The sequence below is a fragment of the Cebus imitator genome, unplaced genomic scaffold (genome assembly GCF_001604975.1).
Source record: "Cebus imitator isolate Cc_AM_T3 unplaced genomic scaffold, Cebus_imitator-1.0 Scaffold257, whole genome shotgun sequence".
In the NCBI taxonomy this organism is placed as follows: domain Eukaryota; kingdom Metazoa; phylum Chordata; class Mammalia; order Primates; family Cebidae; genus Cebus; species Cebus imitator.
Genome location: NW_016107572.1, coordinates 2,975,588 through 3,002,807, shown reverse-complemented (window position 1 = coordinate 3,002,807; position 27,220 = coordinate 2,975,588). Strand labels below are relative to the sequence as shown.

Sequence of the window (27,220 nt, the reverse complement as noted above, 5' to 3'; positions counted from 1 at the left end):
GCACGCACCACCATGCCCAGCTAATGTTTTTTGTATTTTTAGTAGAGACGGGGTTTCACCATGTTGACCAGGATGGTCTCGATCTCTTGACCTCGTGATCCACCCGCCTCGGCCTCCCAATGTGCTGGGATTACAGGCTTGAGCCACCGCGCCCGGCCTTGGTGGGCAAATACTTTTAATCTTACACTGACGCTTGTCACAGGGGACATTCACTATGTTTTTTAAATACCTCCAGAAATAATTAATGCATATGAATGAAATCAAGTTTCACAAAGGTCAGAAGCTATACAGGCAGTGACCACAAGCACACACTCAGAAAAACCCTTCAAATAACATTCATGCCTTAAGCAGGTTAGGGCTCTCTCTTCTCAGACATTTACAATGGTCTTAGAGCTTTTTGAAAAGCTCTACTTAGTTTGCCTGTTAAAATGATACTTTTAATTATTTTAGAGCCAAAGATCTGCTTCACCTAGATTGAAGCAGAAAAAGATGGGACTCTGTTTATGGTCGTAACATTAAGCACTAAATTAAAATGCAGGCAGTTCTTGAATGCTTTCTAATGCATATAATACACGGCATCCCAAAAGGTACTCCTCTGCCTCAAAAGGTAAGACAGGGCAGTCATGTGGAAAATAAATTTTGTGTTGGTAGTTTTAGGATTCAGCTGGGATGCTTAAGTTTGGGCCTTAAAATATTCATTAAAACAACAATGGTCCTTCTAGTCAGTGTAGGGCTATAAATAAATGACTTTTGCTCCATTAGCAACACTGGCTGTAAGAAAGATAGGTAAAACTGGGAAAAAATAAGCAGACAGATTTCTAGGCCACATTATCCAGATTTGCTTTCTAATATGAATATAATCAACACCATAATGATGTGGACTCTAATCCTGCTTCTATCATTTATCAATTGTGCCATTCTATGCAAAACATTTTTCTCTCCAAGTGTTGGTTCTTCACAACTGAGAGAAAGGGAGTTGCCTAGATGATTCCAGAACTGGAGTGAATTTAGAGGAAGAGGAGCCGAAAAGAACAAAACACGTTGTGGACTCATAAAAGCCATGTACCTAGCATGGATTCTTTCCTTGTCCTTCCAACATTCATCCTGAAGGAGATCACTGGCAGGGATTTCCAAGCAACATAATACACTAGAAAACTACGATTTGGTATATGCACCCTAAGCAATTTTCTCTTAAGATAACTATCACCCTAGGGTAGCATACTCACCCCCAGATGGCTCTCACTGCAGAAATTCGAACTGATGGGGGCTGTGTCTCGTGAAGACCACTAACTGTTGCCTGTAGGAACTGCTGAATTAGTTCAGGAGACATAGCAACAGTGAACCGACTGGCAGCCCAAAGTGCCCGGCCCAAGAGGAAAGGAGACACTGGGAGGAAAACAGAGCAATTAGGGGCTGGATAATGAAAATTCCTATTACGTGTCCTTTTTCTTTCCCACATTCATTTCTCAATTTTTTTTGAGATGGAGTCTCACTGTCACCCAGACTAGAGTGCAATGGTGTGATCTCAGCTCACTGTAACCTCCATCCCCCTGGGTTCAAGTGTTTCTCCTGCCTCAGCCTCCCAAGTAGCTGGGATTACAGGCACCCACCACCACTCCTGGCTAATTTTTGTATTTTTAGTAGAGGTGGGGTTTTACCATGTTAGCCAGGCTGGTCTCAAACTTCTGCCTGCCTTGGCCTCCCAAAGTGTTGGGATTACAGGAGTGAGCCACTGCGCCTGGCCCTCCATTCCTCAATTTTTTAGAAGTAAATGGATGCTACATATTATGTACAACTTACTTGTATATCATACAAGAAAATGCACAATCTTGTATGATGAAAGCAAATGTGTGACCTGTGGTAGAGAATGAATTTCCCAGTTTTCACTTGCCTTTACTGGGCAAAGTAGATCTTGAATATGATTAGCCTAAAAGGACTCTGACACCCCAGTCCTCACCCCCAGCTCTCATTATTCCTTACCTACACTACTACTTAATCTTCTAAATGCCATCTCCATTGCTACCTTATTCCTACTTTTGGACCACTCTTAAAACATAAAGTACAGCTCTGATCATGTCATTCTTCTATTTAAAATCTATCAATGAACTCCATAGTCCACCAAATAAAGATTACCTTAGTCATCATGTTATTCAAGGCTTCCTAAGATCAGTGACGTTAGCATTACCTATGATTTCGCTTTATGGTTTCCAAACTCAAGTACACATCCCCCTTAGCAACTTACACCTTACTCTCCCAGCTCTCTGCCTTGTTCATATTGCAAGCCAACACATTCACCTTCTTGCATTACTTAACTCATCTCTTGGGCTGAAGCAATTATAACTATCTTTGTGCCATGGTAATTCTTTAGTGTTCTTACATGCTATAGATTTTGTTTGAGTCTAACCACTAATATAAAGATTACTACCCTTGTCTACTATAAGCTGCTGAGGAGAGAGTATTCTTATTCAGCTTATCACAGGGCTTAACTTGGTTACTCACACAATAAACACCTTGTTGACAGAAATCATTGAACAGAACCTAATAAACTGTGCCAAATAATTATGCAATACAGATGTTCCTCTGCTTATGATGGGGATACTTTCTGATAAACCCACCATAAGTTGAAAATACTGTAAGTTAAAAATGCATTTAAATTTAATACTGAACATCATAGCTTAGCCAAACCTACCTAAAACATGCCCAGAAAACTTACATTAGCATAAAGTTGGGCAAACTCATCTAACACAAAACCTATTTTATAATAAAGACTTGAATGTCTCATACAATTTACTGAATAATGTACTGAAAGTGAAAACAGAATGGTTGTAAGGTTACATGAAGTATGGTTTCTACTAAATGCATATTGCTTTGGGATCACTGTAAAATTGAAAAATCCTAAGTCCAACCACTGTAAGTCAGAAATTGTTTATAACTTTATATAATGTACAGAAGTAATTCCCAAAGGATGGTCCGGAAACTCCCTAAAGGTTAAAACTATTGTCATAGTAATATGTAACTTTTTTTCACTTTAATTCTTTTTTTTTTTTTTGAGACTGAGTCTCACCCTGTTGCCCAGGCTGGGGTGCAGTGGCACAATTTTGGCTTCTGGGTTCAAGCAATTATCCTGCCTCAGCCTCTTAAGCAGTTGGGATTACAGGCATGTGCCACCATGTCTGGCTAATTTTTGCATTTTTAGTAGAGACGGGGTTTCACTGTGTTAGCCAGGCTGGTCTCAAACTCCTGACCTTGTGATCTGCCCACCTCGGCCTCCCAAAGTGCTGGGATTACAGGTGTGAGCCACCACACCCGGCCTCACTTTCATTCTTTCACAGGTATATAGTGGAGTTTTCCAGAGGTTATATGATATGTGACATCGTGGCTCTGACAGCCAGTAGAACGCACGTTTCTATTTCTTTTATTTTAAAAGTTTCAGTTTTAATCTTTAGTATGTTAAATATTAATAAATTAAAGCCACATAAAAATGTCTTTTAAATTGTTGATAATTTGAAACAAAAAAGTTTCAGAATGGTTGGTGTAGAAAAGGTTTTAGCTACAGGCAGGATTAACAAATGATATGTATTAGGCCTTTTTCCAGTCTAAGTAACAAATACTCTAAAATTTCCAAAGTTTTTGAAAATTCTTAGGCTGGGCGCGGTGGCTCAAGCCTGTAATCCCAGCACTTTGGGAGGCCGAGGCGGGTGGATCACGAGGTCAAGAGATCGAGACCATCCAGGTCAACATGGTAAAACCCTGTCTCTACTAAAAATACAAAAACATTAGCTGGGCATGGTGGTGCGTGCCTGTAATCCCAGCGACTCAGGAGGCTGAGGCAGGAGAATTGCCTGAACCCAGGAGGCGGAGGTTGCGGTGAGCCGAGATCGCGCCATTGCACTCCAGCCTGGGTAACATGAGTGAAACTCTGTCAAAAAAAAAAAAAAAAAAAAAAAAAAAAGAAAATTCTTTGCTAGGGTAAATAAACTCTATAAGAAATGTGTTGATGGGCTTCAGAAATCATTCAACATGTAACTATGGAATGCCTACTCAAGGCACTTATGGGGGGGTACTAAAAAAAAAAGGGTACTTGTAGAATACAAAGATTAGACATGATTTCAACTCTCAGAGAACTTACTAGTAGGAGTAAGAAAACATATTCAACAATGTAGCATATGATAAGTACAGAGTGAAAGAGGATATTCCCAATGGATCTGATCTCTGGATGTGGAACCATCTTAATTTTGTGATTCAGAGAATGGAAGTGACAGAGTGAGATACCCAATAATAGATTACCTATTTAAAATCACAGAGCACAATGTTTTCAAATGACATAAGCTACTCCCAGAACTATACTGTGGAGAGAAAGTGAATGGATTGAAAATGGAGCAAACAATACCAAATGTTCCATGATTTAGGTACTGAGAGAGGAAGCAAAGAGAGTGCTTTGGGATGCGGATTCGACTCTAAGGACGAGAAAAGGCATGGCACAGGCAGAAGCAAGTAGCAGAAAATGCCACATAGACAACAATGATTCTTAGCTACTGCTTTGTATTGCTGAAGAAATCGGTCTAATAGTAAAGAGCTACTTTTTTTTTTTGTTTTAACTGAGTTTTGCTCTGTGGCCCAGGCTGGAGTAGTGGTGTGATCTAGGTTCACTGCAACCTCTGCCTCCTGGGTTCAAGTGATTCTCCTGCCTCAGCCTCTTGAGTAGCTGGGACTATAGGCGCCAACCACCACACCTGGCTAATTTTTGTATTTTTAGTAGAGATGGAGTTTCACCAAATTGGCCAGGCTGGTCCTGAACTCCTGACCTAAGGTGATCCACCTGCCTCAGCCTCCCAAAGTGCTGGGATTAGAGGCGTGAGCCACTGAGCCCAGCCTACTTTTTTCAAGACAGAAAACTAACACGAGTAGGAGAATGGAACATTTTAATTATTTGGATATTGACCAAAAATAAAGTTTGAGAAAAATGACAGGAAACAAACAGGAAGAATTGCCTGACACAGAATGACTGAGGGCATTCTGGACTTAACGATGAGAGCAGAATCTGGTAATTCTCAAGGTACAGCAACCAGATTTGCATTCCATTCAAATGCCAAAAACAACCGTGAATGGGAACGCCAATTTGGGAAGAAACATAAACATCATGGAAGAATTATGAACTAGGTAGTATTAATTTGTTATTAGGTGAAGCTTGAGCGCAGGCCTCTGGGCTGTTTTAGAGGTTTGAATGAGTTCAAGCTGTAGGATATAAAGAATTTTCACTCAAAGGACACAAGCATATCTGGCCTACCAGTCTAAGTGAACAATATAACCAACTTAATGACAGGTATAATGAGCTTCTAGAATCCTGGCATGTGCTGAAACATACCTGAGAGGTTGAGGTCTGCAAGGATGACATTGGTCAGGAACCCATGCATGTCAAAATGAATCCTGCCATTTTTCACACTGTCAGTGATGATGGCCTTCACTGAGCCTAGGGCAAGCATGCATGCCTCATGGATCTTCCACCTGTGAAAGGATACTACAGCCTAGTAAAACAAACCACGCTGCCAAAAAAGATAAATATTTGAGGAAAGAAGATTCAGAAAAGGGCACTCCAACACAATCTCTCCCAAAAGGGTTATTTACTTTAAGCCCTTATATTCTAATAGCAAAAACAGAGTGAAATTTTAGTAATAAGAGATTATTAAATCTGTTATAAAATTAAAACCAGATTTGCAAATTAAAACCAAAATAAATCCATCATTTCACGGCTTTTTAAGAAGGGGTAAGCAAAAGCTTCTTAACCAGTTAGCTGCTCACTCTTACCAGTGCTCAGTGCCACTGTTTTTGGTTTGCTCAGCTTCTTGTAAATGTCGAGTGGCTGCAGCAGCCAGGGCTGCTGCACTTTCATTCTGGAAATCTGTGGCCACAGCCTATGGAGAAAGAAGAGCTAATAAATCTGTTTGTGCCCATTAAATGGATTTTAATTGCAAACTGCTTTAATCATGACTGTTAGAAGTGATTGGTTCAAGCTCTTTCACATACATGCAAATCCCTGATTAACTGTATTAAAAATGTTATACCTGTAGGTCAGGGTCTCTAATGAAATAAAAGTAATATCTGTATTTCTGTAGTGCCTGGGCATTGTAAGGCTAACCAGTTGGCTCCTTTGCTATATTCAGCAGAGTATAAGTGAGCAATAATAGATCTAGCTTTGGATGACAATGGGCCAAATATTTGCTCTTTTGGAAACTGATCATAGAAAAATAAGTCTAATCTACTAATTGAAACAGAATATAATTTTTTGTAGGTCCTTAGAAATACTAAATTAAATGATAATGAGAAGTGATTCATCAACAGAAAACAAATCTTTTACCTAACAAGAAGCAAGTGGTAGTTTCTTCTTAGTATTTCAGCATAGAGACAATGCTATGTTCTAGCTAAAAGAGCCAAAGAAAACACGAGCAGGCCAGGCTCAGTGGATCACGCCTGTAATCCCACCACTTTGGGAGGCTGAGGCGGGTGGATCACCTGAGGTCGGGAGTTTGAGACCAGCCTGACCAAGATGGAGAAACCCCGTCTCTACTAAAAGTACAAAATTAGCCAGGCATGGTGGCTCATGCCTGTAATCCCAGCTACTCGTGAGGGTGAGGCAGGAGAATTGCTTGAACCCGTGAGGCAGAGGTTGAGGTGAGCTGAGATCGCGCCATTGTACTGCAGCCTAGGCAACAAGAGCGAAACTCTGCGTCTCAAAAAAAAAANAAAAAAAAAAAAAAAAAAAAAAAAAAAAAAAAAAAAAAAAAAAAAAAAAAAAAAAAAAAAAAAAAAAAACACAAACAAACAAACAAAAGAGAAAACATGAGCAGATACTTGGATGTTCATCTTTCAGCAATCTGTTTTGTTTTGTTAGGTTTGCCAACCTTTGATCTGTGCTATAGATTCTTGTTGAAGAATGAATTAAACGGAAAGGTTCTGGATTCAACTACTCTTACTCCATGGAACACTTTATCCTCTACACAGTTCTCCCCACTATTCCAGCACTGTGGTCTGTACAATTCTTACATCCAATAAGTCAGAACCAGTAGCAATGATTTTAGAATTTCTGGGTCTCAAACTTCATTTCAGAAACTCTTGTATCCCCAAAGAGGTCTGAGATAAAGCCACTCAACAACATTGATCACCTTGGATTAGTTACTAGAAAAGAGGAAATGCTCAAGTGACTGATTAAAATTATGTGGCTGAAGTATCAAGGTAAACTTACCAGCAACAAGTCTTGAGCTGCTATCCTAACGGTATAGGAGAATGTATCATCATCTTCATCTTCTACAAATTGTTGGGGGTTGGCTGTCCATACTTTAATCTGAAAAGATGAAGTTATATCTTTGTGATGCTGCCAATCTGATTCATAGCTTTTCATCAACAGATACAGGAAGACTTCAACCTATTATCCTGAACAAAACTCTAGCCTTAGCTGGGTGCAATGGCTCACAACTGTAATCCTGACACTTTGGGAGGCCAAGGTAGGAGTACTGCTTGAGCCCAGGAGTTTGAGACCAGCCTGGGCAATATAGTGAGACCTCAACTCTACAAAAAATAAAAAAGTCTTCTGTGAGTAGATGAGGAACAGCATTAAAATAAGACAGAGAAAGAGAGAAATAAAATAAAATTAAAAAGTCAATTGGGCACGGTGGCATATGCCTGTGGTCACAGCTACTCAGGAGGCTGAGGCATGCGGATAGCTTGAGCTTGGGAGGTCAAAGCTGCAGTGAGCTGTGTCTGCACCATTGCACTCTAGACTGAGCAACACAGCAAGACCCTGTCTCAAAACAAAACCAAAAACACACCAAAAAACTCTAGCTTCAAAAATCTTTTCTTTTTGATGTAGACAAACAAATACTATCAAGTAGCAAGGTAGGCAGCAACAGCTACTGCTCTCTTTTAGAATCTGGCCAATTACCAGCTCTCTGCCACTGTCAACCAGCTGTTACTCTTTGATAGATCGATTTTCTGAACATATTAAGTCTGATGGAATATTTACTGTGAAAATTAGGTCAATTCTTGTGCTATTTTAAACGAGGCATTTTATCTAATTTTGAACATTCTTTGCTGGTTTTAATGATCCACCATCAGGCTAATGGTTGATCTCTACATTTTACTATAAGGAAGGAACAGATCTCCTAAAAATCAGGGTTTTAGGTTAGTAGTCCTGTGAGATTTTCTAATGGCAAAAATAGGCCAGGCACAGTGGCTCATGCCTGTAATCCCAGCACTTTGAGAGGTCAAGGTGGGCAGATTACTTGAGTCCAGGAGTTAGAGACTACTAGCCTGGGCAACATAGTATAATATTTTTCTACAAAAAATTAAAAAATTAGCTGGGTGTGATGGTAAACTCCAATACCTTGCATTTGGCAATAAAATGATGTCATAGCTTTCCTAGAACATCACATGTAATTATTTGTCTTGTGTCTATTTTTAGAAATAAAGTGTTCATTTGACCAAGACTTCACATTCTTCAAGTTGCACTTTCCAAATACATGATGGTAACTGTCTCTCAAATATTATTTACCTGTTCCTCGGTGATTTGCATGTACAGGATAATATAATAAATCAATTCAGGCAAGGCTTTCTTAACAGTGCTTTTGAATTTGCTATTTTCTAGTAGAGCATGAACAAATTCAAAAATGCTAAAGACAAGATTTTCAAAGCCCAGGACTTCACCTACAGGAAATATACAAAAGAAGAAATGAATGGCGAGAAAGTAAAAAGAAAGTATACATGCTGAAAATGAACTATATTATCTTTGTAAATTATTGAATATTTAAAGTACTTGCTAATAATTATTTCTGAGGAATTGGGAGAGAGGGCTCAGAGTCACAAAACTGAATTTTGAGGACATTAAATATTCTTTGGTTTTTCAAGTAAAATAATCAGAACACTGAAAATATTTCCCAGTATGTCTATTTTTCTAATCTGAAACACTTCGAAATATCAAAATAGAAGTAAAAGACTCATCATCTGGACACCAAAATGAAACATGACAAAATGCCAGAAACAGGCTAGATTAAATGGCCTTAAAAGCATCTCTTCCAACTCAGAAATTCTATGATTTTATGAGATTTATGCAAATACCTATGAGGAACAGACTGAAGATTGTCAATTCTTATTTCCTCACATCTAATATATTGAAAATAAACTCAATTAGAAAACACTTAATAGAATGAAGCCTCTCAAGTTTACTGTTTTTTTTTTACCTCCTGTCTCTGGCTTCTTTTTCTTTTTCCACTAAGTGGTGTTTCTATAAAGATCAAATAAACTACATACCATCAGAATCCACAGGATCTTCTACTTCTTCTGTGTAATTTACTTCTGTCCTCACATAAGTATGATGAAGAGTAAAGAAATAGAATTTGGAGTCTGCTTTACATATAAGCTACAAGGAAATGTTACATATTCCAACACTAAAAGTAGACACCTTAAAAAAGCCTGTTTAAGAAGAGTGGAACCACATGAATGAGAGACCCAATGCTAGATTCCTAACTATAGGTGGAAGTAGCTCCCTTAAGCTTTCGAGAAAGGATATAAAGCTGCACTCTCAGTTAGGGTGTTCCAAACAATAGGCAGAATCTGCTGCATGGAGGACACCATGTGCTTTGGGAAGTTTTTCACTAGGGCTGTCACTGCCTAAGAAGTTAAGAGAAAAAGACCCAAGTCATGAGTGATATATAAGAAATCAATGATTTCAGATCACCCTCTCAAACTCCAAATATTTCATTGGTAGGAAGTGTTTACCTTTAGGACCTCCATCTTAAACCCACTGTCAGATGTTGGGCCATCTGGTATCTGGAGGGCCTGAACAAAGGCCTCTGTGAACTGCTGTACCACGGGAAAGATCAGGACTTTGGCTGCGCCCTGATAACAGAAACCAAAGTCAATGCTGGACAAATCCCTAATCTGGTCAATGCTTCAACACATATGTATCAAACACTGATATTTGAAAGGCACCTGAAGCTCTCTTCAGGCTCTGAGACCGATCAGAAGAGAATAGCTGTAAGGTCAGTGAAGATGTTACCCAAAATTTCATTAACCAGCACGGGTAGCTCATCATCACAGCCCTCTTACAAACTGTTATGTAAGACCGACTTTCCTCATAACTGTTTCTGAATCACAGGGATTGCTTTGCATCACACAAAAGGAGCCATAAAAGAGTAGGAAAGTTCTGAGTGATGACTACTGCGAAAAGGATATAGGATAAGGTGTTCGAAGAAGTAAGACTCAAAAGGAGACTAACCTTTTTTTTTAATATAATTTTTAAGTGTAAGGGAGATCCATTTATTAGCATAAGTTATTCAATAGCCTTATTTAAGGCCAGAACCCAGTGATTTTTAATTGAAAATATTGGCTGTGAATTGCTGGAAGGTTTAATAATGTTATCCCTGTCTTGAAATTCTATTACACAGGATTGAGTCAAAGAGCATCTGTGAGTCACCTGAATTTGTCTCCTGGCCAGCTGCACATTTGATTTTGAATCATTGTGCTGCCTTGGATCCAAGGAGAGGCCCACTGTTGTTCTCAGCTCTAGACCTTGTCATCCTCTCTAGTTCTGTTTTAATGATGAGGGATGGTAAACTGGGCTGGCAATTGAGAGATTAGTATTTGGATTACATTTCTACCACAAGGAGTTGCATGACCTGTGATTACAGAGGCTGGCATTTGATGATAATTCACTAAAAAATTGCCATACGGCTTATCACCATGTCACCCAAAGATGTCCAGCATTTAGAATTTATCATTCCTTTAATACAACAAACAAACCAAAATACACTCTAGGCCAAATCCACATCTGGTTGGGAATCCTAGTATCTCTGTGGTGGGGGTAGGGTTCAACTGTTCACAGCATATTTTTCTTTGGTTTCCTACTCTTCATTTCCTGCTTCTGTTAAATTCTTATTCCCTGTCTGCATCTCACCTCCTGGCCATTTCTTCCCTTCTATTTTTGTCATTAACTCCATATATGGAAGACAACTTTGTCTTTAATTTTCCACCGATTTTCTTTTACCCAAGACAGTGTATCTTGCAAATTTTTACTGAAAGTCTGGCATAAAGCGCGCGCGCGCGCACATGCGCGCGTGTGTCTCTCTCTCTCTCTCTCTCTCTCTCTCGACTAAGCTTTTTACAAATTGAAGATTCAACCAGGCCAGGTGTGGTGGCTCACACCCATAATCCTAGCACTTTGGGAGGCCAAGGTGGGAGGGTCACTTGAGCCTAGGAGTTGAAGATGAGCCTGGGCAACATAGGGAGAGACCCTGTCTCTACAAAAATAAATTCGTTAGGCTGGGCACCATGGCTCACGCCTGTAATACCAGCAGTTTAAGAGGCTGAGGCAGGCGGACCATAAGGTCAAGAGCTTGAGACCATCTTGGTCAACATGGTGAAACCCTGTCTCTATTAAACACACAAAAATTAGCTGGGTATGGTGGCACACACCTGTAGTACCAGCCACTTAGGAGGCTGAGGCAGAAGAATTGCTTGAAACCAGGAGGTGGAGGCTGCAGTAAGCCGAGACTGTGGGACTGCACTCCAGCCTGGCAACAAAGCAAAACTCTATCTCAAAAAAAAAAAAAATAGCCAGGCATGGTGGCGGGCCCCGGTAATCTCGGCTACTCAGGAGGCTGAGGCAGGAGAATTGCTTGAACCCAGGAGGTAGAGTTTGCAGTAAGCCAAGATTACGCCACTGCACTCCAGCCTGGCAACAAAGCAAAACTCTATCTCATTAAGAAAAAAAAAAAAAAAAAAAAAAAAAAAAAAAACCACAAAAAAAAAAAAAAAAAAAAAAAAAAAGAAAGGAGGGGGGGCCGGGGGGGGGGGGGGGCGCACCAGGGTGGGGGGCGGTCGGGGGGGGGGGGGGGGGGGGGGGGGTTGCGGAGGTGGGAGGATCACTTAAGCCCAGGAGTTTGAGGCCGCAGTGAGCCATGATTGTACCACTGTACTCTAGCCTGGATGACAGAGCAAGACCCTGTCTGGAAAAATAATAATAATTTAATAAAAATGTGTCTATCTCTAATACTGGTTAGTGTGCTTTTTGGTGCTGCTATCAAGAAATGACTCACTGCTTTGCATGAATAAGACTTTTAAGCATGAAGTCTGTTATTGATCCAAAGACCCGCTTACCTTTTCCAGTTCCTCCATATTACAGATCATATGGGCACAAGTGGTAAAAATCTCCACAGCTCGGGAACGAGTTCGAATACCATAGACCTGAAAAAAAGGTTACAGAATAGCCATGAGATTAGAGCATGTAGGTATGTGTGTATCTCTGACTAGAAGTAAAGCTATGACTAATGAATCCTCACATGACATTAGATAGCCTTGAGAGATGGTAAATGTCATTCATTTATGTCTAGGAGGCAGACTTCCGTAATTCAGAGAATGAAACATAGCGGAATCATAATGTTGGAACTTACTGGAATGAACCTTATATATGGGCCTCTGTGGGTTCATTTGATTAAAAACCACCAGGCTGGGTAGTGCTTAAAATCCTAACACAGCCAATATATTTCCTTTAAAATGCAGATCACTGGTTGGGGGCTGAGGGGTATAGGGAAGTTAAAAGATTATTTATCAGGTATTTATACCTTATTATAAATAAGTTATTCATATACACACTAATCAAATATATATACAATATATTAAGGGCCTATTATGTGCAATGCAGTGATAGATTGCTTCCAATTACTTAGCTAAGGTAGGCAAGCTTAGGTGGGATAACTCAGTAAGAGGCTGGAAGTAGCATGAAGGCACTATTTATTTACTAAGGGGCTCCTGGATGCCAGTAAGTATGATATGTGAAGAAATATTTAAGCTATTTCACTTTTTTTTTTTTTTGAGATGGAGTTTCACTCTTGTTGCCCAGGCTGGAGTGCAATGGCATGATCTTGGCTCACCGCAACCTCCGCCTCCCAAGGTCAAGCGATTCTCCTGCCTCAGCCTACCAAGTAGCTAGTATTACAGATATGCACCACCATGCCCGGCTAATTTTTGTATTTTTAATAGAGACGGGGTTTTTCCATGTTGGTCAGGCTGGTTGGTCTTGAACTCCTGACCTCAGGTGATCTGCCCCTGTCAGTCTCCCAAAGTGCAGTGATTATAGGTGTGGGCCACTGTGCCTGGCTATTGCACTCTTTTTATTAAAGGCTTGCCCTTGTAGTTGAGTGAAAGGTCTAAGGTTAATTCAGGTTCAGACAAAGATCTTTTAGATCTTTGTCAGTTCTAGTCTTTAGATATTGACATCAGTTACAAACACTATCATCTCCCAACTGAGAGGCGGGGGCTGACGAGAGCCTGAACTCACTATAATCTTGAAGCTGATATTTCATACCTCAGCCATGGTGAAGATCTTATACATTTCTGGGAGAATGACAGGAGCAACAAGTGGCATCTGTGTGTCTGTCACTTCTCGAGTGAATTCTACAAAGAAAAAAGTAGTAGTTAAAAAAAAAAATACTGCTTCATAAAGATATTAAGCGTGATATTTCTGAACTGCTTCTAGGTGGCAGTTCCCAAACAGACAGGACACAGGTAAAGACAGTGGCCTGGTGGTCTCATTCTGTGAAAGCAAAATTAGCGAGAGTTGCTGACTATTTGTTAGAAGGAGAAAGAATAATATGGAAATAGAGAAAAATACAAGAGATTAAAAAAGAAAACAATATAAATACCGAAAGCAAATCTGTAATAGAACTGCATAAAAGTCCTTGTGAGGTAAACTTGGGAAAATTCTGTATTAATTTATCTTGTGCCCATCTGTCAACATTCAGTTACACTTCGAGGTTTCTTACGTTTGGTTCTGTTTTCAGTACTTTTGCTTGGCAAGCTGGTCTGATGCACATAATAAAACATGTACAGACTTACTAGGCCTCAACTCCACTTTGTATATGTTACTCTTCTCAGTAGACAATATTTATTGACTTAAAAGTCAGACGCTGTTACTAACTGGAAGAAAAACGGATTTTCTACATAAATGTGGCAAAAAGCAACCTATACACAGAATGAGACTTGAAGAAGGTGACGGAAATATGGGTTTTATCTTTCCTTCCACTTCTTAAAAAAAACCCCACACCACACACAAGGCACTGAGACAGCACAAAGGACCCTGGATTCATGTTACAAAGCAGCAGGATAAACGCCCTTGAGTTCTAATAACTATTCACTTTACCTGATGCTTTTCTACATTATCACTATAAAAATGGAAATAGAAGCTGGGCACAGTGGCTCACGCCTGCAATCCCAGAGCTTTGGGAGGCTGAGGCGGGAGGATCAGTTGAGGCCAGGAGTTCAAGGCCAGCCTGAACATAGCAAGATATGCCACTACATTTAAAAGGAAAAAAAAAAAAAAAAAAGCTGCATGTGGTGGCATGTGCCTGTAGTCCCAGCTATTTAAGATGGTGAGGCAGGAGGCTCACTTGAGCCCAGGAGGTCAAGGTTACAGTAAGCTACAATAGTGCCACTGTACCCAAGCCTGGGTGACAGAGTGAGACCATGTCTCTAATAATAAATAAACAAATAACTAGCTAACCACTTGGGACATTTTGGGGGAAGATACCCAGCTAGAAACACAAGTTGGCATTTTCAGGATTAATGCACTCAATAGTTTTGGGCAATGTCAATCCCCATGAGTCAAATGAAGATCTAATACTCAAGGATGAATTTTCTTTACTAGCTGTAATTTCCTCCTCAAGAATAAAGTCTGAGCTTTAAATAGTGAGTGTTCTATTTTATTTAGAAATCCAAGGAAATTAGTTGAAATAAACATGATAGATGGCATAACAAGCTTTATGAAAAATATAGTATAATTTCTTTTTTTTTTGAGATGGAGTTTCGCTCTTGTTGCCTAGGCTGGAGTGCAGTGGCGCAATCTTGGCTCACTGCAACCTCTGCCTTCAGGGTTCAAGTGATTCTCCTGCCTCAGCCTCCTGAGTAGGGATTATAGGCGCCTGCCACCATGCCCAGTTAATTTTTTTATTTTTGGTAGAGACGGGGTTTCACCATGTTGGTCAGGCTGGTCTTGAACTCCCGACCTCAGGTGATCCGCCTGCCTCGGCCTCCCAAAGTGCTGGGATTACAGGTGTGAGCCACCACGCCCAGCCAATTTAATTCTACTAATAAAGTGCTTACCTGATTTTTACTCTCCTATACTCATCCCTGGTATCAATTTACTAATACTTTATTGGTTTAATTCTAAAAGTTTTCTGAAGTGATTTCAGCAAGTCAGAAAAATTCTGGGACTCCAGCAACACCTCAATCTCCAAACTTCTTTGAGACTGAAGAACAAGCTGTATCTGTGGATCAATCCTTAGCTGGTATGTTTGTATTTCCTTCACAACATAAGCCTTAGTCAGTTCTCATCTATAAGTAGGTAAGATTAAAAGGAAGCCTCATTAAAGGGAAACTGGTACAGTAACTTGAAAGACTCTGAAGAGAATCAGTACCATTCTTCTAATGGGCCTCTGTCCATCACCAATGTCTTGCTATCCTCATGCATGCCTAAGTTTTTGTTGTCAGAGCGTTGTCTGCGCTTGTTTGAATATGTGGAGCAATTATTTGGGAATAGCACTTGGCTGCCGGCCATTCCATGTCTGGTGACTCCATTACAAAAGAAGACAAATTTCCCCAACAGTTCTTTCCCTGTGGCTGGCAGAAAAGTGATCTCACCGAACAGTAATTTTCTTAGTCAAACACAATAAGGGCTCTTCAGCATCCAAATCAAGATAAATGTACAAACACCTTTACTCTCCAGGTTTGTCAAAAGAAGCTGAATTTCATGTTGGAAGTCTGAGAGGGAATAGGCTTCCTTTCCTTGGCAGAACATGTATCTGTTAATTGATATCCTGACACTATGAAGTTGTGAATAAAGAATTCTAAAAGGCCAATTCCATGGAGAGGGGTGTGTGAAATCACCTGAATAATGCATGAGTCATAAAGGAGAAGCAAGGGCAATAAGCAGGGAAGTAAAAATCTGAGCAAGGAACATTTTGATCTTTTTGGTAAGTCTGTTCTGTATCCGAGCTAAAAACTGAAGCTTTGTCACAGGCAATCAATACGAATATTGTAGGTAATTCAAAAAGGCAGCTAGCTGGGGGATGGGAAGAGGTGGTTTTGAAACAAAAAGAGAAAAAAGACTTGCATTTGGCAAAGAGTTGATATTATCTACCATTAGTATCAGATAGACTAGCAAAATTGGGCCTGTGTGCTAAGTTCAGTAAACTAAGATTCAGAGAGAATAGAATGGCATGCAGAACCAGTTAAGAATACATTTCAAGTAAACTAGCAGGTCATAGAGAAAAAGATAAGATATTGGTGGGACTTCCACAAACCTGTGTGAATGAAGGACAAAGATGATTTCTAAAATATCAGTACAGGATGACTAAACTCCAGGTAAGAATTTCTTGAAGGCAAAACAGAGTAGTGACTTCATCTAGGGAATGGAAAGCAGGGAGGAACTTGCAAAGGACTGGGAAACTCAGGCCATCCCTAAGGATATGTGAAAGTAGACTCTGGGTGGGATTGATAGATTAATCAGGTTTAGAAGAGATATCCATCAAATCTCTTAGAACTAAAAGCTGAAGTTTTCTTTTTCTTTCTTTCTTTTGAGATGGAGTCTTGCTCTGTCATCTAGGCTGGAGTGCAGTGGCACGATCTCGGCTCACGGCAACCTCTGCCTCCCTGGTTCAAGCGATTCTTCTGCCTCAGCCTTTCGAGTAGCTGGGACTACAGGCACACGCCACCACGCCCGGCTGATACTTGTATTTTTAGTAGAGACAGGGTTTCACCTTATTAGCCAGCCTGGTCTCAAACTACTGACCTCATGATCTGCCCGCCTCAGCCTCCCAAAGTGCTGGGATTACAGGCGTGAACCACTGCACCTGGCCTAAAGTTGAAGTATTTTTATCAACTTCTCAGAACAGAGAAAAAGAAAAGATACTGAGACTGCATATTCTCTAACTGGCTAAATGAAGGTGAGGATTATATGGCTATACTGTTTTTATCTTCTTTTTAATATTTCTATAAAAATCCATTTTACAATTCTTAATTTTGCCTTGGTTGAACTCAGTGGAAAAATAATATATAATAATCATCAAAGTAACTAAACTTTACTGAACATGTCAATAAAGATAGATTAGCTATTTAAACTATACCAAAAGCTTTTTTACGCAGACACTACTATCATCTTAATTTTACATACAAGGAAACTCAGGCTTAAAGAAGGTGAGTGAAGGATCAAGGTAAAAAATCCAAAATCTGAATACTCAATCACTATGCTATTACTGTATCTGTAAGTGGTAAGGTTTGGTAGTAGATGTAATACTACACAAACTTCATTCTCTAGAAAAATACAATGGAGCTGCAGGGTAGGTGTAGAGATAAAAACCAGGAGGAATAACATAAGCAGCAGTTCCTACTGGTCTGGGCCATTCTATCACATAGCTTCTTATAATACTCCTGTTGCTTGAGATTCAAGTACCAATACCAGGGAAAAGGGCTTCTGGTACCTGTCAGAACGCGCATGGCTCCATGGACGGCATTTAAGTCTCCGCTCACCAACATCTCCATGAGCAGGTTGAAGAGCTGGGGCCAAGCTTCAGGCCAGTCCCAGTGGGCAATAGCTGACACTGCATAGGCCACACTGGAACGCACTTTGCTTATTGATTCTCTCAACCCATTAGGCAACAGCTCCCGGATAACAATTTTTGCCTGTAAGGAATAAAAGTCCACCTGCTATTAGATCAGGTTATATGTGACTGGTAGAGCCCAGTCCAGTTGGGAGCTGTGCTGAAAAAATAATGCGTACAAGGTACTGCATATCTACAGCAAACTCCTATATATAAACTTGACACTTCATTTGGAGAGTTCAACTGTGATCTCTAAACTTAACGGCATCCATTACAGTAGCCACTAGCTACACATAGCCATTACAATTTTAAAAAATTTAAAATTCAGTTCCTCAGTTGCACTAGCCCCATTTTAAGTGCTCAACAGCTGTATGCAGCTAGTAGCTATTGTTTTAGACAGCACAGATACAGAATATTTCCACAATTGCAGAAAGTTCCAGTGGAAAACTTGCTCCAGATCTTATACCTCAAAATTTCTTAGGAACTCAGATGATTCCACAGTACTGCACTAAGTAAAACATTATTTCATTTAATTCTTAAACCCTTAGTTGGTAGTTTTATTCTCATTTTAGAGATTTAGGAAATGAAGGCTTAGGCGTTAACTACATTTCCAATGATCTCATAGCTTGTGAAAAGCAAAACTGGAATCTGAACACAGCCTGACACTTGAGCTCTCTAATTTACAGCACTATGCCCACAATGCCAGCCACCAATCTCCTTTTCTGCCTAGTCTTTTGATTGCTCCATGCTGTCAAAGAATGTTGATAGTCTAATCTCTTAAAATGGACCCTCATATTTCCTCAGGTAGACTAATCATTGGTAACTGACTTACCCTTTCTGTAGTTTCAGGAGGCCTAAATTTCTCTGACTGGGCACACCAGTGAGTCTCCACATATTGTTTCAAGATGACTGATGCCAGCTGTGAAGAGAATAAGCCAAGTAGTACAGCAAGAAAAAGGATTTTTTCACACATAAAAACTACACACATGGCCCAATACATCTGAAGTATATCTAAATCTGGCACAACATCCTAAGTTATTTATAAATTGGCCTTATTCTTTCTCTTTCCCATAAGAAAGTTTCATTGCCAAGGAAAGGGAAATTACTTATAAATTGGGCCAGTATGGACTTACCTGACGGATTGCCAGTGCCCCCTGGGGATCTACAGTCAGCTCTGCCAAGTGAACACCAAATTCTGAAAGAGAAAATTTTATTGTGAGTCTAAGGGCACCCAGGAAAGCCACAGCAATTTACTAAGCTCTAACCCTTATGCCAACAAGATTTTAGAAAGAAACTTAATCTGTTCCTTCAAAAAGAGCTGATAACTGCTAAGATTGGTTCCTCCGAATAAAATAAACAAGTTGGCCTGCAGGACATGTTACAATGAAGTTCCAACACCCTCACACTTTCTCCAATCATTGCATAGCACCTTCCGGCCATCTTCCCTTCCAAGATGGCAACACCTTCCTTGTAGACCAATTAAGGCAGTAACTAAGTGAAACATGGAGCCAGCCATGGTAGCTCACTTCCTGTAATCCCAGCACTTTGAGAGGCCAAGGTGGGTAGATCACTTGAGGTCAGGAGTTTGAGACCACCCTGGCCAACATGGTGAAACCCCATCTCTACTAAAAATACAAAATGGCCGGGCGCGGTGGCTCAAGCCTGTAATCCCAGCACTTTGGGAGGCCGAGGCGGGTGGATCACGAGGTCAAGAGATCGAGACCATCCTGGTCAACATGGTGAAACCCCGTCTCTACTAAAACTACAAAAAATCAGCTGGGCATGGTGGCGCGTGCCTGTAATCCCAGCTACTCAGGAGGCTGAGGCAGGAGAATTGCCTGAACCCAGGAGGCGGAGGTTGCGGTGAGCCGAGATCGCGCCATTGCACTCCAGCCTGGGTAACATGAGTGAAACTCCGTCTCAAAAAACAAACAAACAAACAAACAAACAAAAATACAAAATTAGCTGGGCTTGGTGGTGTATGCCTGTAATCCCAGCTACCCGGGAGGCTGAGGCAGGAGAATTGCTTGAATCTGAGAGGAGGAGTTTGCAGTGAGCTGAGATTGCACCGTTGCACCCAGCCTGGGTAACAAGAGCAAAAGTGTCTCAAAAAAACAAAAACAAAACAAATAAAAAAACATGCAACCATCTATTCCTGAGGACAACTTAAAAGGTGAGATTTCATGAGTTGCCCAGATGCATGCCACCAATTATGAAGTGATTAAGTATAAGAAAACCTGGTTTCAACAAACTTAGTCCTAAAAATGAGCCGTTTCCAATAAGCAATGGAACTTGAAATGCACATTGGGAGGCTTTAAATAACTCTTACTTCCAAATTAAAATTTATTTTAAAAAATGGTTATTATGCCAGGCACGGTGGCTCAAGCCTGTAATCCCAGCACTTTGGGAGGCCGAGGTGGGTGGATCACGAGGTCAAGAGATCGAGACCATCCTGGTCAACATGGTGAAACCCCGTCTCTACTAAAACTACAAAAAATTAGCTGGGCATGGTGGTGCGTGCCTGTAATCCCAGCTGCTCAGGAGGCTGAGGCAGGAGAATTGCCTGAACCCAGGAGGCGGAGGTTGCGGTGAGCCGAGATCGCGCCATTGCACTCCAGCCTGGGTAACATGAGTGAAACTCCGTCTCAAAAAAAAAAAAAAGGTTATTACTAAAATAAATTTTGTTTTAGAGACAGGGTCTCACTCTGACTCATATAATCACAGCTCACTGCAATGTCAAACTCCTAGGCTCAAATGAACTTCCTGCCTCAGCCTCCCAAGTAGCTGAGACTACAGATGCACGCCGCTGTGCCTCGTTCCAAATGAAAATTTAGACCTAATATATGCTTGCAAAGGAGTCAACTATCAAATATTTTTGCGAAAAGAGGAAGAATGTAAAAGAATGTAAAACCAAGAGTGCATTGTAATTTTTACATCTCGCATTGCAGGGCTGTGCTATCCAATGCAGTAGACATCAGCACAATGGCTACTAAGTTCCTGTAATGTGGCTAGTGAGAATCGAGATATCTGTAAATGTAATATACACTAGATTTCAAACTTAGTATAAAAAAGTGTAAAATATCCTTTTATATTGATCAAATGTTGCAATAATACTTTGCCTATATCAGGTTAAATACAGAGTTAAAATTTAATTTTATGTTTCTTTTTTCCTTTTTAATGCAGGCACTAGAAAATTTTAAATTTCACATGTGACTCATACTGTATTTCTGTTGGACAGCACTATGCTAAAGAATGAACAGCAGCTTTCTAGACTTGCTTAGTTTTGGTAGACACACAGGTCACAAAAGGCTCATCATTCCCATTTGGAGGGAGCCATAGATTAGTGTGATTAAGAGAATGGGACGTTTAGGTTCAAATCCTGAAGCCACCATGCCTGTCCTTAGGTAAGTTTCCTTTCTAAACCTCAGCTTCCTCTCCCACAAAATAAGGATACTAGTATCGGGGCCAGGCACAGTGGATCACGCCTGTAATCCCTGCACTTTGGGAGGCCGGGCGGATCACCTAAGGTCGGGAGTTTGAGACCAGTCTTACCAACATGGAGAAACCCTGTCTCTACTAAAAATACAAAATCAGCCAGGTGTGGTGGCATATGCCTGTAATCCCAGCTACTTGGGAGGATGAGGCAGGAGAATTGCTTGAACCCAGGAGGCGGAGGTTGCAGTGAGCCAAGATTATACCACTGCACTCCAGCCTGGGTGACAAGAGTGAGTGAAACTCCATTAAAAAAAAAAAAAAATAGCGCAGTGGCTCAAGCCTGTAATCCCAGCACTTTGGGAGGCCGAGGCGGGTGGATCACGAGGTCAAGAGAACGAGACCATCCTGGTCAACATGGTGAAACCCCGTCTCTACTAAAACTACAAAAAGTTAGCTGGGCATGGTGGTGCGTGCCTGTAATTCCAGCTACTCAGGAGGCTGAGGCAGGAGAATTGCCTGAACCCAGGAGGCGGAGGTTGCGGTGAGCCGAGATCATGCCATTGCCCTCCAGCCTGGGTAACAAGAGTGAAACTCTGTCTCAAAAAAAAAAAAAAAAAAAAAAAAAAAAAAAAAAAAAAAAAAAACTGGTATGGATATATCAAGCAATCCTTCTAAGATTGAATAATATAACATATGCAAAGTGCTTTGCACAATATCTGCCATAGTGGTAAAAACTTGAAGAAAAAAATAAGTTATTTTGCTATTATTTTTTATTGTCCATCACGGATAGGCTGGGTATGGCTTTCCCATCTACGTAAGTAAAGTTACTTTCCATGTTAAGTTCTACTTTCACTGGAATGGCCATTCAAAGGGCATTTATACAACAGAAAAGCTTAATATCAAGAAAGAGTTGTTACATGCAATGTTTCAAGTTCAGGGCTTATCCAAGTAACTAGGGCAAAAACTGCTGAAAATGACCTATGTCCATATTTTACAAAATAATTTTTAGACTTACAGAAAAGCTGAACAGTACAGGTTCATGGATATCATTCATTCATTTTCCTCTTATATAAGCATGGTTTAGTGATCAAAACCCAGGAAATTAACATGGGTACAATACTATTAACTAAACTAGACTTGATAAGAACTTCACCAGTTTTTTTCCTTATTGTCCTTTCTCTTTCAGGATCCCATGATCCCACATTGTATTTGGTTGTCAGGTCTCCTTAGTTTCTTCTAAAGTATGAGAGTTCTTCATTCTTGCCTTTTGTGACGAGAACACTTTTGATGAATATTGATCAGTTATTTTGTAGAATGTGTCTCAATTTGGGTTTGACTAAAGTTTCCTCATGTTTAGATTGAGGTTATGCATTTTTGGCAAGAATACCAGAAAGTGATGCTGTGTCCTTTTCAGTTTATCATACTAGGGAGTACATAATGTTGATAAAAATGTTATTACTGGTAATGATAACCTTGATCACATGGCAAGGTCTGCTGGGTTTCTCCACTTAAAGGTACTGTTTTTCCCTTTGTAACTGATCCAAATCTTAGAGGAGAAATACTTTGACATTTTGCTATTATCTTGTTTCTTTTCAAACTCTCACCCACTGACTTTAGCATCCATCTGTGGGTGTTACCTGCCTAATGGTGATTTTTTATTTCTTTTATTCTCTTCACTTATTAACTGGACTTCCTTTATAAGAAAGTACTGTCCCTTCTCCTTTATATTACTATATTATAAAAGATGTATTTTGGTTTTCATCCATGATTCCTGATTCTTAGCTTCTGTAAGTCTTATTATTTCCTAAGTGACTAGAGTAATATCAATTTTTTTTTTTTTTTTTTTTTTTTTGAGACAGAGTCTCACTGTCAACTTGACTGGAGTGCAGTGGTGCTATCTCAGCTCACTGCAACCTTTGCCTCCTGGGTTCTCCTGTCTCAGCCTCCCAAGTAGCTGGACTTACAGGAGTGTACCACCACGCCCAGCTAATTTTTGTATTTTTAGTAGAGACTGGGTTTTGCCATGTTGGCCAGGCTGGTCTTGAACTCTTGACCTCAAGTCCACCCGCCTCAGCCTCACAAAGTGCTAGGGATTACAGGTGTGGGGTACCAGACCTGGCCAAGAATATCTTTTGTTGAAGTATTTAGCTTTTGTTCTCAGTTCCTGAAGAAGCTCCTGAAGGATAAAGGTGACAGTCTTTTCTTTAGTACAAGATACTTTTTCCTGTCTTTCTTCCCCCCACATCACCTCAACTTTCTTTTTTTTCCCATTCCCCTACCTGATGCAATGGTCTTAGGACCAAGGCTACAACTACATGTGCTGGAAGCAGGGATGATTCCTAAGCAAGAAATTGTAACTATGTATTTTAACTTAAGTCAGAATTTCTAATGGACTGATGGGAATGAGTTGTGCCTTCACCCCATCCAGCAAAATTGGAGCTAACAGTTAATACAGCTATATTGCCTGATGGCAAAAAATAGTCCACTAGCTTTGCAGCTCTATAACCTAACCCTGTCTGAATGGGGGTACACTGAGGAAGAGGTACTCGCTAGACTAGTATTGTTGCCTGCAATCTAGACTAGCACAGTGGCTGATTGTAATGCCCCTTCCAAAGGTGAAAAGTTTGGGTAGTTTTTAGAGAGAAGAAACAGTAGCTCAGAGGAAAGAAATGAGTAAGTGGATTATGAACTGAGAGGAATCCAGTATCACATTAACGCTTCAAATGAAGCTCAGAGCAAGAGATGACACTGCCTCTTACTTCAATTATATCAAATGCCTGAAATGGTAAAGCTCCGTGTTTGCTGAGACTACTTCGGCTTTTGGAACCTCACAAAAATGAAAGGAAGCCTGCCAACCTGAGTGGCTTCACCCTGGGAGATATTCATACAATATAATGAACTAGACTAATTATTAATTATTGAATGGGATTCTAGTAATGTAGCAGAATCTTCTGAGTTGTACATCCTTTGGATGTAAGGGATGAGGGTTTGAAGACCCAAGGGTGCACTGTGATATTGTGAAATATGTATTTGGTCTTTGACCTCATTTCCTGGCAAACAGCTACTAAAATCCTCAGGAACTCCAAAGTGATGTCTTTTTACATGCTAATAAGCTGACTGATGGCTGGCAGCTCCTTCTATCTTCAGAATGGGGGCTGGTTACTGGAAATTATCTAGGTAAGATTAGAGGGTTGGGACTTTCGTCCCCTATCCCCATCCTCTGAGAGGGTAGAGGGGCTGAAGGTTAAGTTGATCATCACCGGTCAGTGGTTTAATCAATCATGGTAGGGTGGCAGTCTTGGGGACAGAGCTTTCAATCTGAAGGACCTGCTGCTTACAGAACTGACTGCTTGCTTGCTGGCAGGAAGAAATCTCCATATATTTTTGAGTTCACAGAAGTCTTCTGTGCTGACTGTTGTAGTGTGAGAGCAGAGGAATAATGGTTTGTTTTTTCCTAATATTTATACCTATATGAACTCATAATTATTTTATTCTATGAGTTTTAATCCAATACTATCTTATTTCTTTTATTACTCAAATTGTTCCAGGTTTGGCCACTGGAACTCTTTCCAGTTAACTCCTGTGTACTTTTGTATGTCCCCATCCTGTATCAAGCACTTCCTTATTTTTCTTATATACAAAATAGTCTATACTTATCTTGTATTTTCTCTGCCGAAGCCCTGCTATCAACTGCTCCTCTAAGAAACTCTTGTGTCTTTTAGTGAAGAATTATATTTAGAAACCAAGATGTGAGCACTAGGTATGTTCATTGCTACAGGAGTGTCACCAGTCCTAGGCGTTCTCAGAGAGCAGAGCCAGGAAATACAGTATATCTAACCATTTATCTATCCATCCATCCATTTATCATACTGATTGATAGCCCAGATGCCAATCCAAACCTCAAGGTTCATTCTACTTTTCCCTCTTTCCTTATTTGTAACTTCTTTCTCTGACAGTGATACACATGGCTCTCATCACCTATATTTTCTTATTTTTTCAATCTTAAAATATAAAGCAATTACAGAATTATTAATCCATACCTTTGTGAAAAACACACCTACTAACTGAAGTACAATTTTGGTGTATAGTTTTTTTTTAACTGTAACCTACATAATGCAGTCAAATACTATTTTTAAAAGTTACTTAGGTTAGTTCTTCCTCTCACCTAAAATAGTTATGTTATTCATTTGTAAAACATTTAGGTTCATTTGTTACTACTTCTATTTCACTTTTAGCGCCTCGTCATTGTTTGATTTTAATTATTTATTTTTGGTATGTGAAACATTATCATGATTCTCAGAGTCAAAGCTATACAAAAAGGAATATTCCAAGAAGTGTCACTTCTTCCTCATCCCTACTACCTTGTTTTCATTAGCCACTTCTTTATACCCCTTCCCCATCCACTCCACGCAGGCAGGTAACCAAAATCAATTTTTTTTCTTTCCTGTATTTCTTTTACACAAATGAGCATATACTTTTTTTTTTTTTTTTTAACAGTCCCTTTGTGTTTACATGATAATGAGTATATTATAGACACTCTTTTGTACTTTGCTTTTTTTTCAGCTAATATATCTTGGGATTTCCAAATCAGTTCACCGACATTCCTGAAGTTCTTTCTACAGCTGCATAACATATGCAGATTTCCATATGTTATTCATGTGCTCTCCTCTGTATGAACAGTTAGATTTTTTCCCAATATTTTGTGTTTATAAATAATATCGCAGTGAATAACACTGTGCATATGTATTTTTGAATTGCTGAAGATATGTCTTCAGCATAGATTTTCAAAAGTGGGATTGTGGGTCAAGAGGTTAAGTGCATTTGTGGAGCTATTGGGTGTGATCAAATTTTTCTTCAGCAGGATTACACCCATTTGCACTCCTACCAGCAATACATAGGAGCATCTTTCTAGTCTTGCCAACAGAACGTGTTATCATATTTAAAATTTTTTGGCTGGCTACGGTGGCTCACACCTGTAATCCCAGCAGTTTGGGAGGCTGAGGCAGGCAAATTGCTTGAGCCCAGGAATTCAAGACCAGCTTGGGCAACATGGTGAAACACCATCTCTACAAAAAATAGCTGGGCATGGTGGCTCATGCCTGTAGTCTCAGCTACTAGGGAGGCTGAGGTGGGGAGGTCACCTGAGCCCAGGAGGTTGAGACTCTAGTGAGCGGTGATTGTGCCACTGCACTCCAGCTGGGCAACACAGTGACACCCTGTCTCAAAAGTAAATAAAGTAAAACTTTTTGTCAGCCTGAGAGGTGAGAAATGGTTAATTTAATGCTTTATATTGTATTTCTCTAACCATATGTGAGTATAAACCCTTTGGGTATGTCTGAGTGTTGTTTTGATCCTTTGTTCTCAATTTTTAAGAATTCTTTATATATTAAAGGTATTTCTGTCTGTGATATATGTTGCGGGAAAAAAATTTCTCCCAGTTTGTCAGTTGTCTCCTGATTTTTTATGTGGTGTTTTTGCCATGTAAACTGTAAAAAAATTTTATGTAGTCAAATTTATCAAAATATTTTATTGCCTCTGGATTTTGAGTCATAGTTAGAATGCCTTTCCCTATGTCAAAATTAAAGAGAAATTCACCCATGTTGTCCTTTAGTACTTGTACAATTTCATTTTTTCTATTTAGATTTCTAATCACTTTAGAGTTTATTTTAAAAAATCTAGTGTGAGACATGGGTGTAATTCCAAACGGGTACACAATCATCCCAGCACTCTTTATTAAAACGTCCACCTTTGGTGATTTGAGATACCACCTTCACCTATGTTAAATTTCCATAGGTCCTTGGATCTGTTTCTGGAGTTTCTATTCTATTCCACAGTTGTATTTGAGTACAGTGCTGCACTGTTTAATTATAGAGGTTTTATGTAATGTTTAAATGTCTGATAGAACTAGTGCCCCCTTGTAGTTTTCCTTTTTCAGTGTTTTCATTCTTCCTTGTCTGTTTTTCTATATGAACTTTAGAACCAACTTACCTAGCTCATCTATTACGTTGAGTTGTCCTATCCAGTCACAGACTATGTCTTTTATTTACATCTGATTTTAAGTCTCTTAACAGTGTTTAAAAAGTTGCCTCTGGCCGGGTGTAGTGGCTCACGCCTGTAGTCCCAACAGTTTGGGAGGCAGCGGT

The 27,220-nt window shown here is 39.9% G+C and overlaps 1 protein-coding gene across 2 annotated transcripts in view; it reads right to left on the bottom strand.

Annotated features, from left to right (window-relative positions):
- The window catches only part of IPO9 (importin 9), a 51,387-nt gene that overhangs the window by 12,375 nt on the left and 11,792 nt on the right, over positions 1 to 27,220 (bottom strand). For both annotated transcript variants that reach the window (XM_017499453.2, XM_017499454.2), the window contains 13 exons: positions 18,776 to 18,837; positions 18,475 to 18,561; positions 17,523 to 17,724; positions 13,355 to 13,443; positions 12,148 to 12,234; positions 9,769 to 9,888; positions 9,560 to 9,660; positions 9,301 to 9,359; positions 8,546 to 8,697; positions 7,241 to 7,339; positions 5,806 to 5,912; positions 5,366 to 5,505; positions 1,227 to 1,386 (listed from right to left, as the gene is read on the bottom strand). In XM_017499453.2, the coding sequence (XP_017354942.1) occupies positions 1,227 to 1,386; positions 5,366 to 5,505; positions 5,806 to 5,912; positions 7,241 to 7,339; positions 8,546 to 8,697; positions 9,301 to 9,359; positions 9,560 to 9,660; positions 9,769 to 9,888; positions 12,148 to 12,234; positions 13,355 to 13,443; positions 17,523 to 17,724; positions 18,475 to 18,561; positions 18,776 to 18,837 (1,465 nt within the window). The remainder of the gene's footprint in view (positions 1 to 1,226; positions 1,387 to 5,365; positions 5,506 to 5,805; positions 5,913 to 7,240; positions 7,340 to 8,545; positions 8,698 to 9,300; positions 9,360 to 9,559; positions 9,661 to 9,768; positions 9,889 to 12,147; positions 12,235 to 13,354; positions 13,444 to 17,522; positions 17,725 to 18,474; positions 18,562 to 18,775; positions 18,838 to 27,220) is intronic.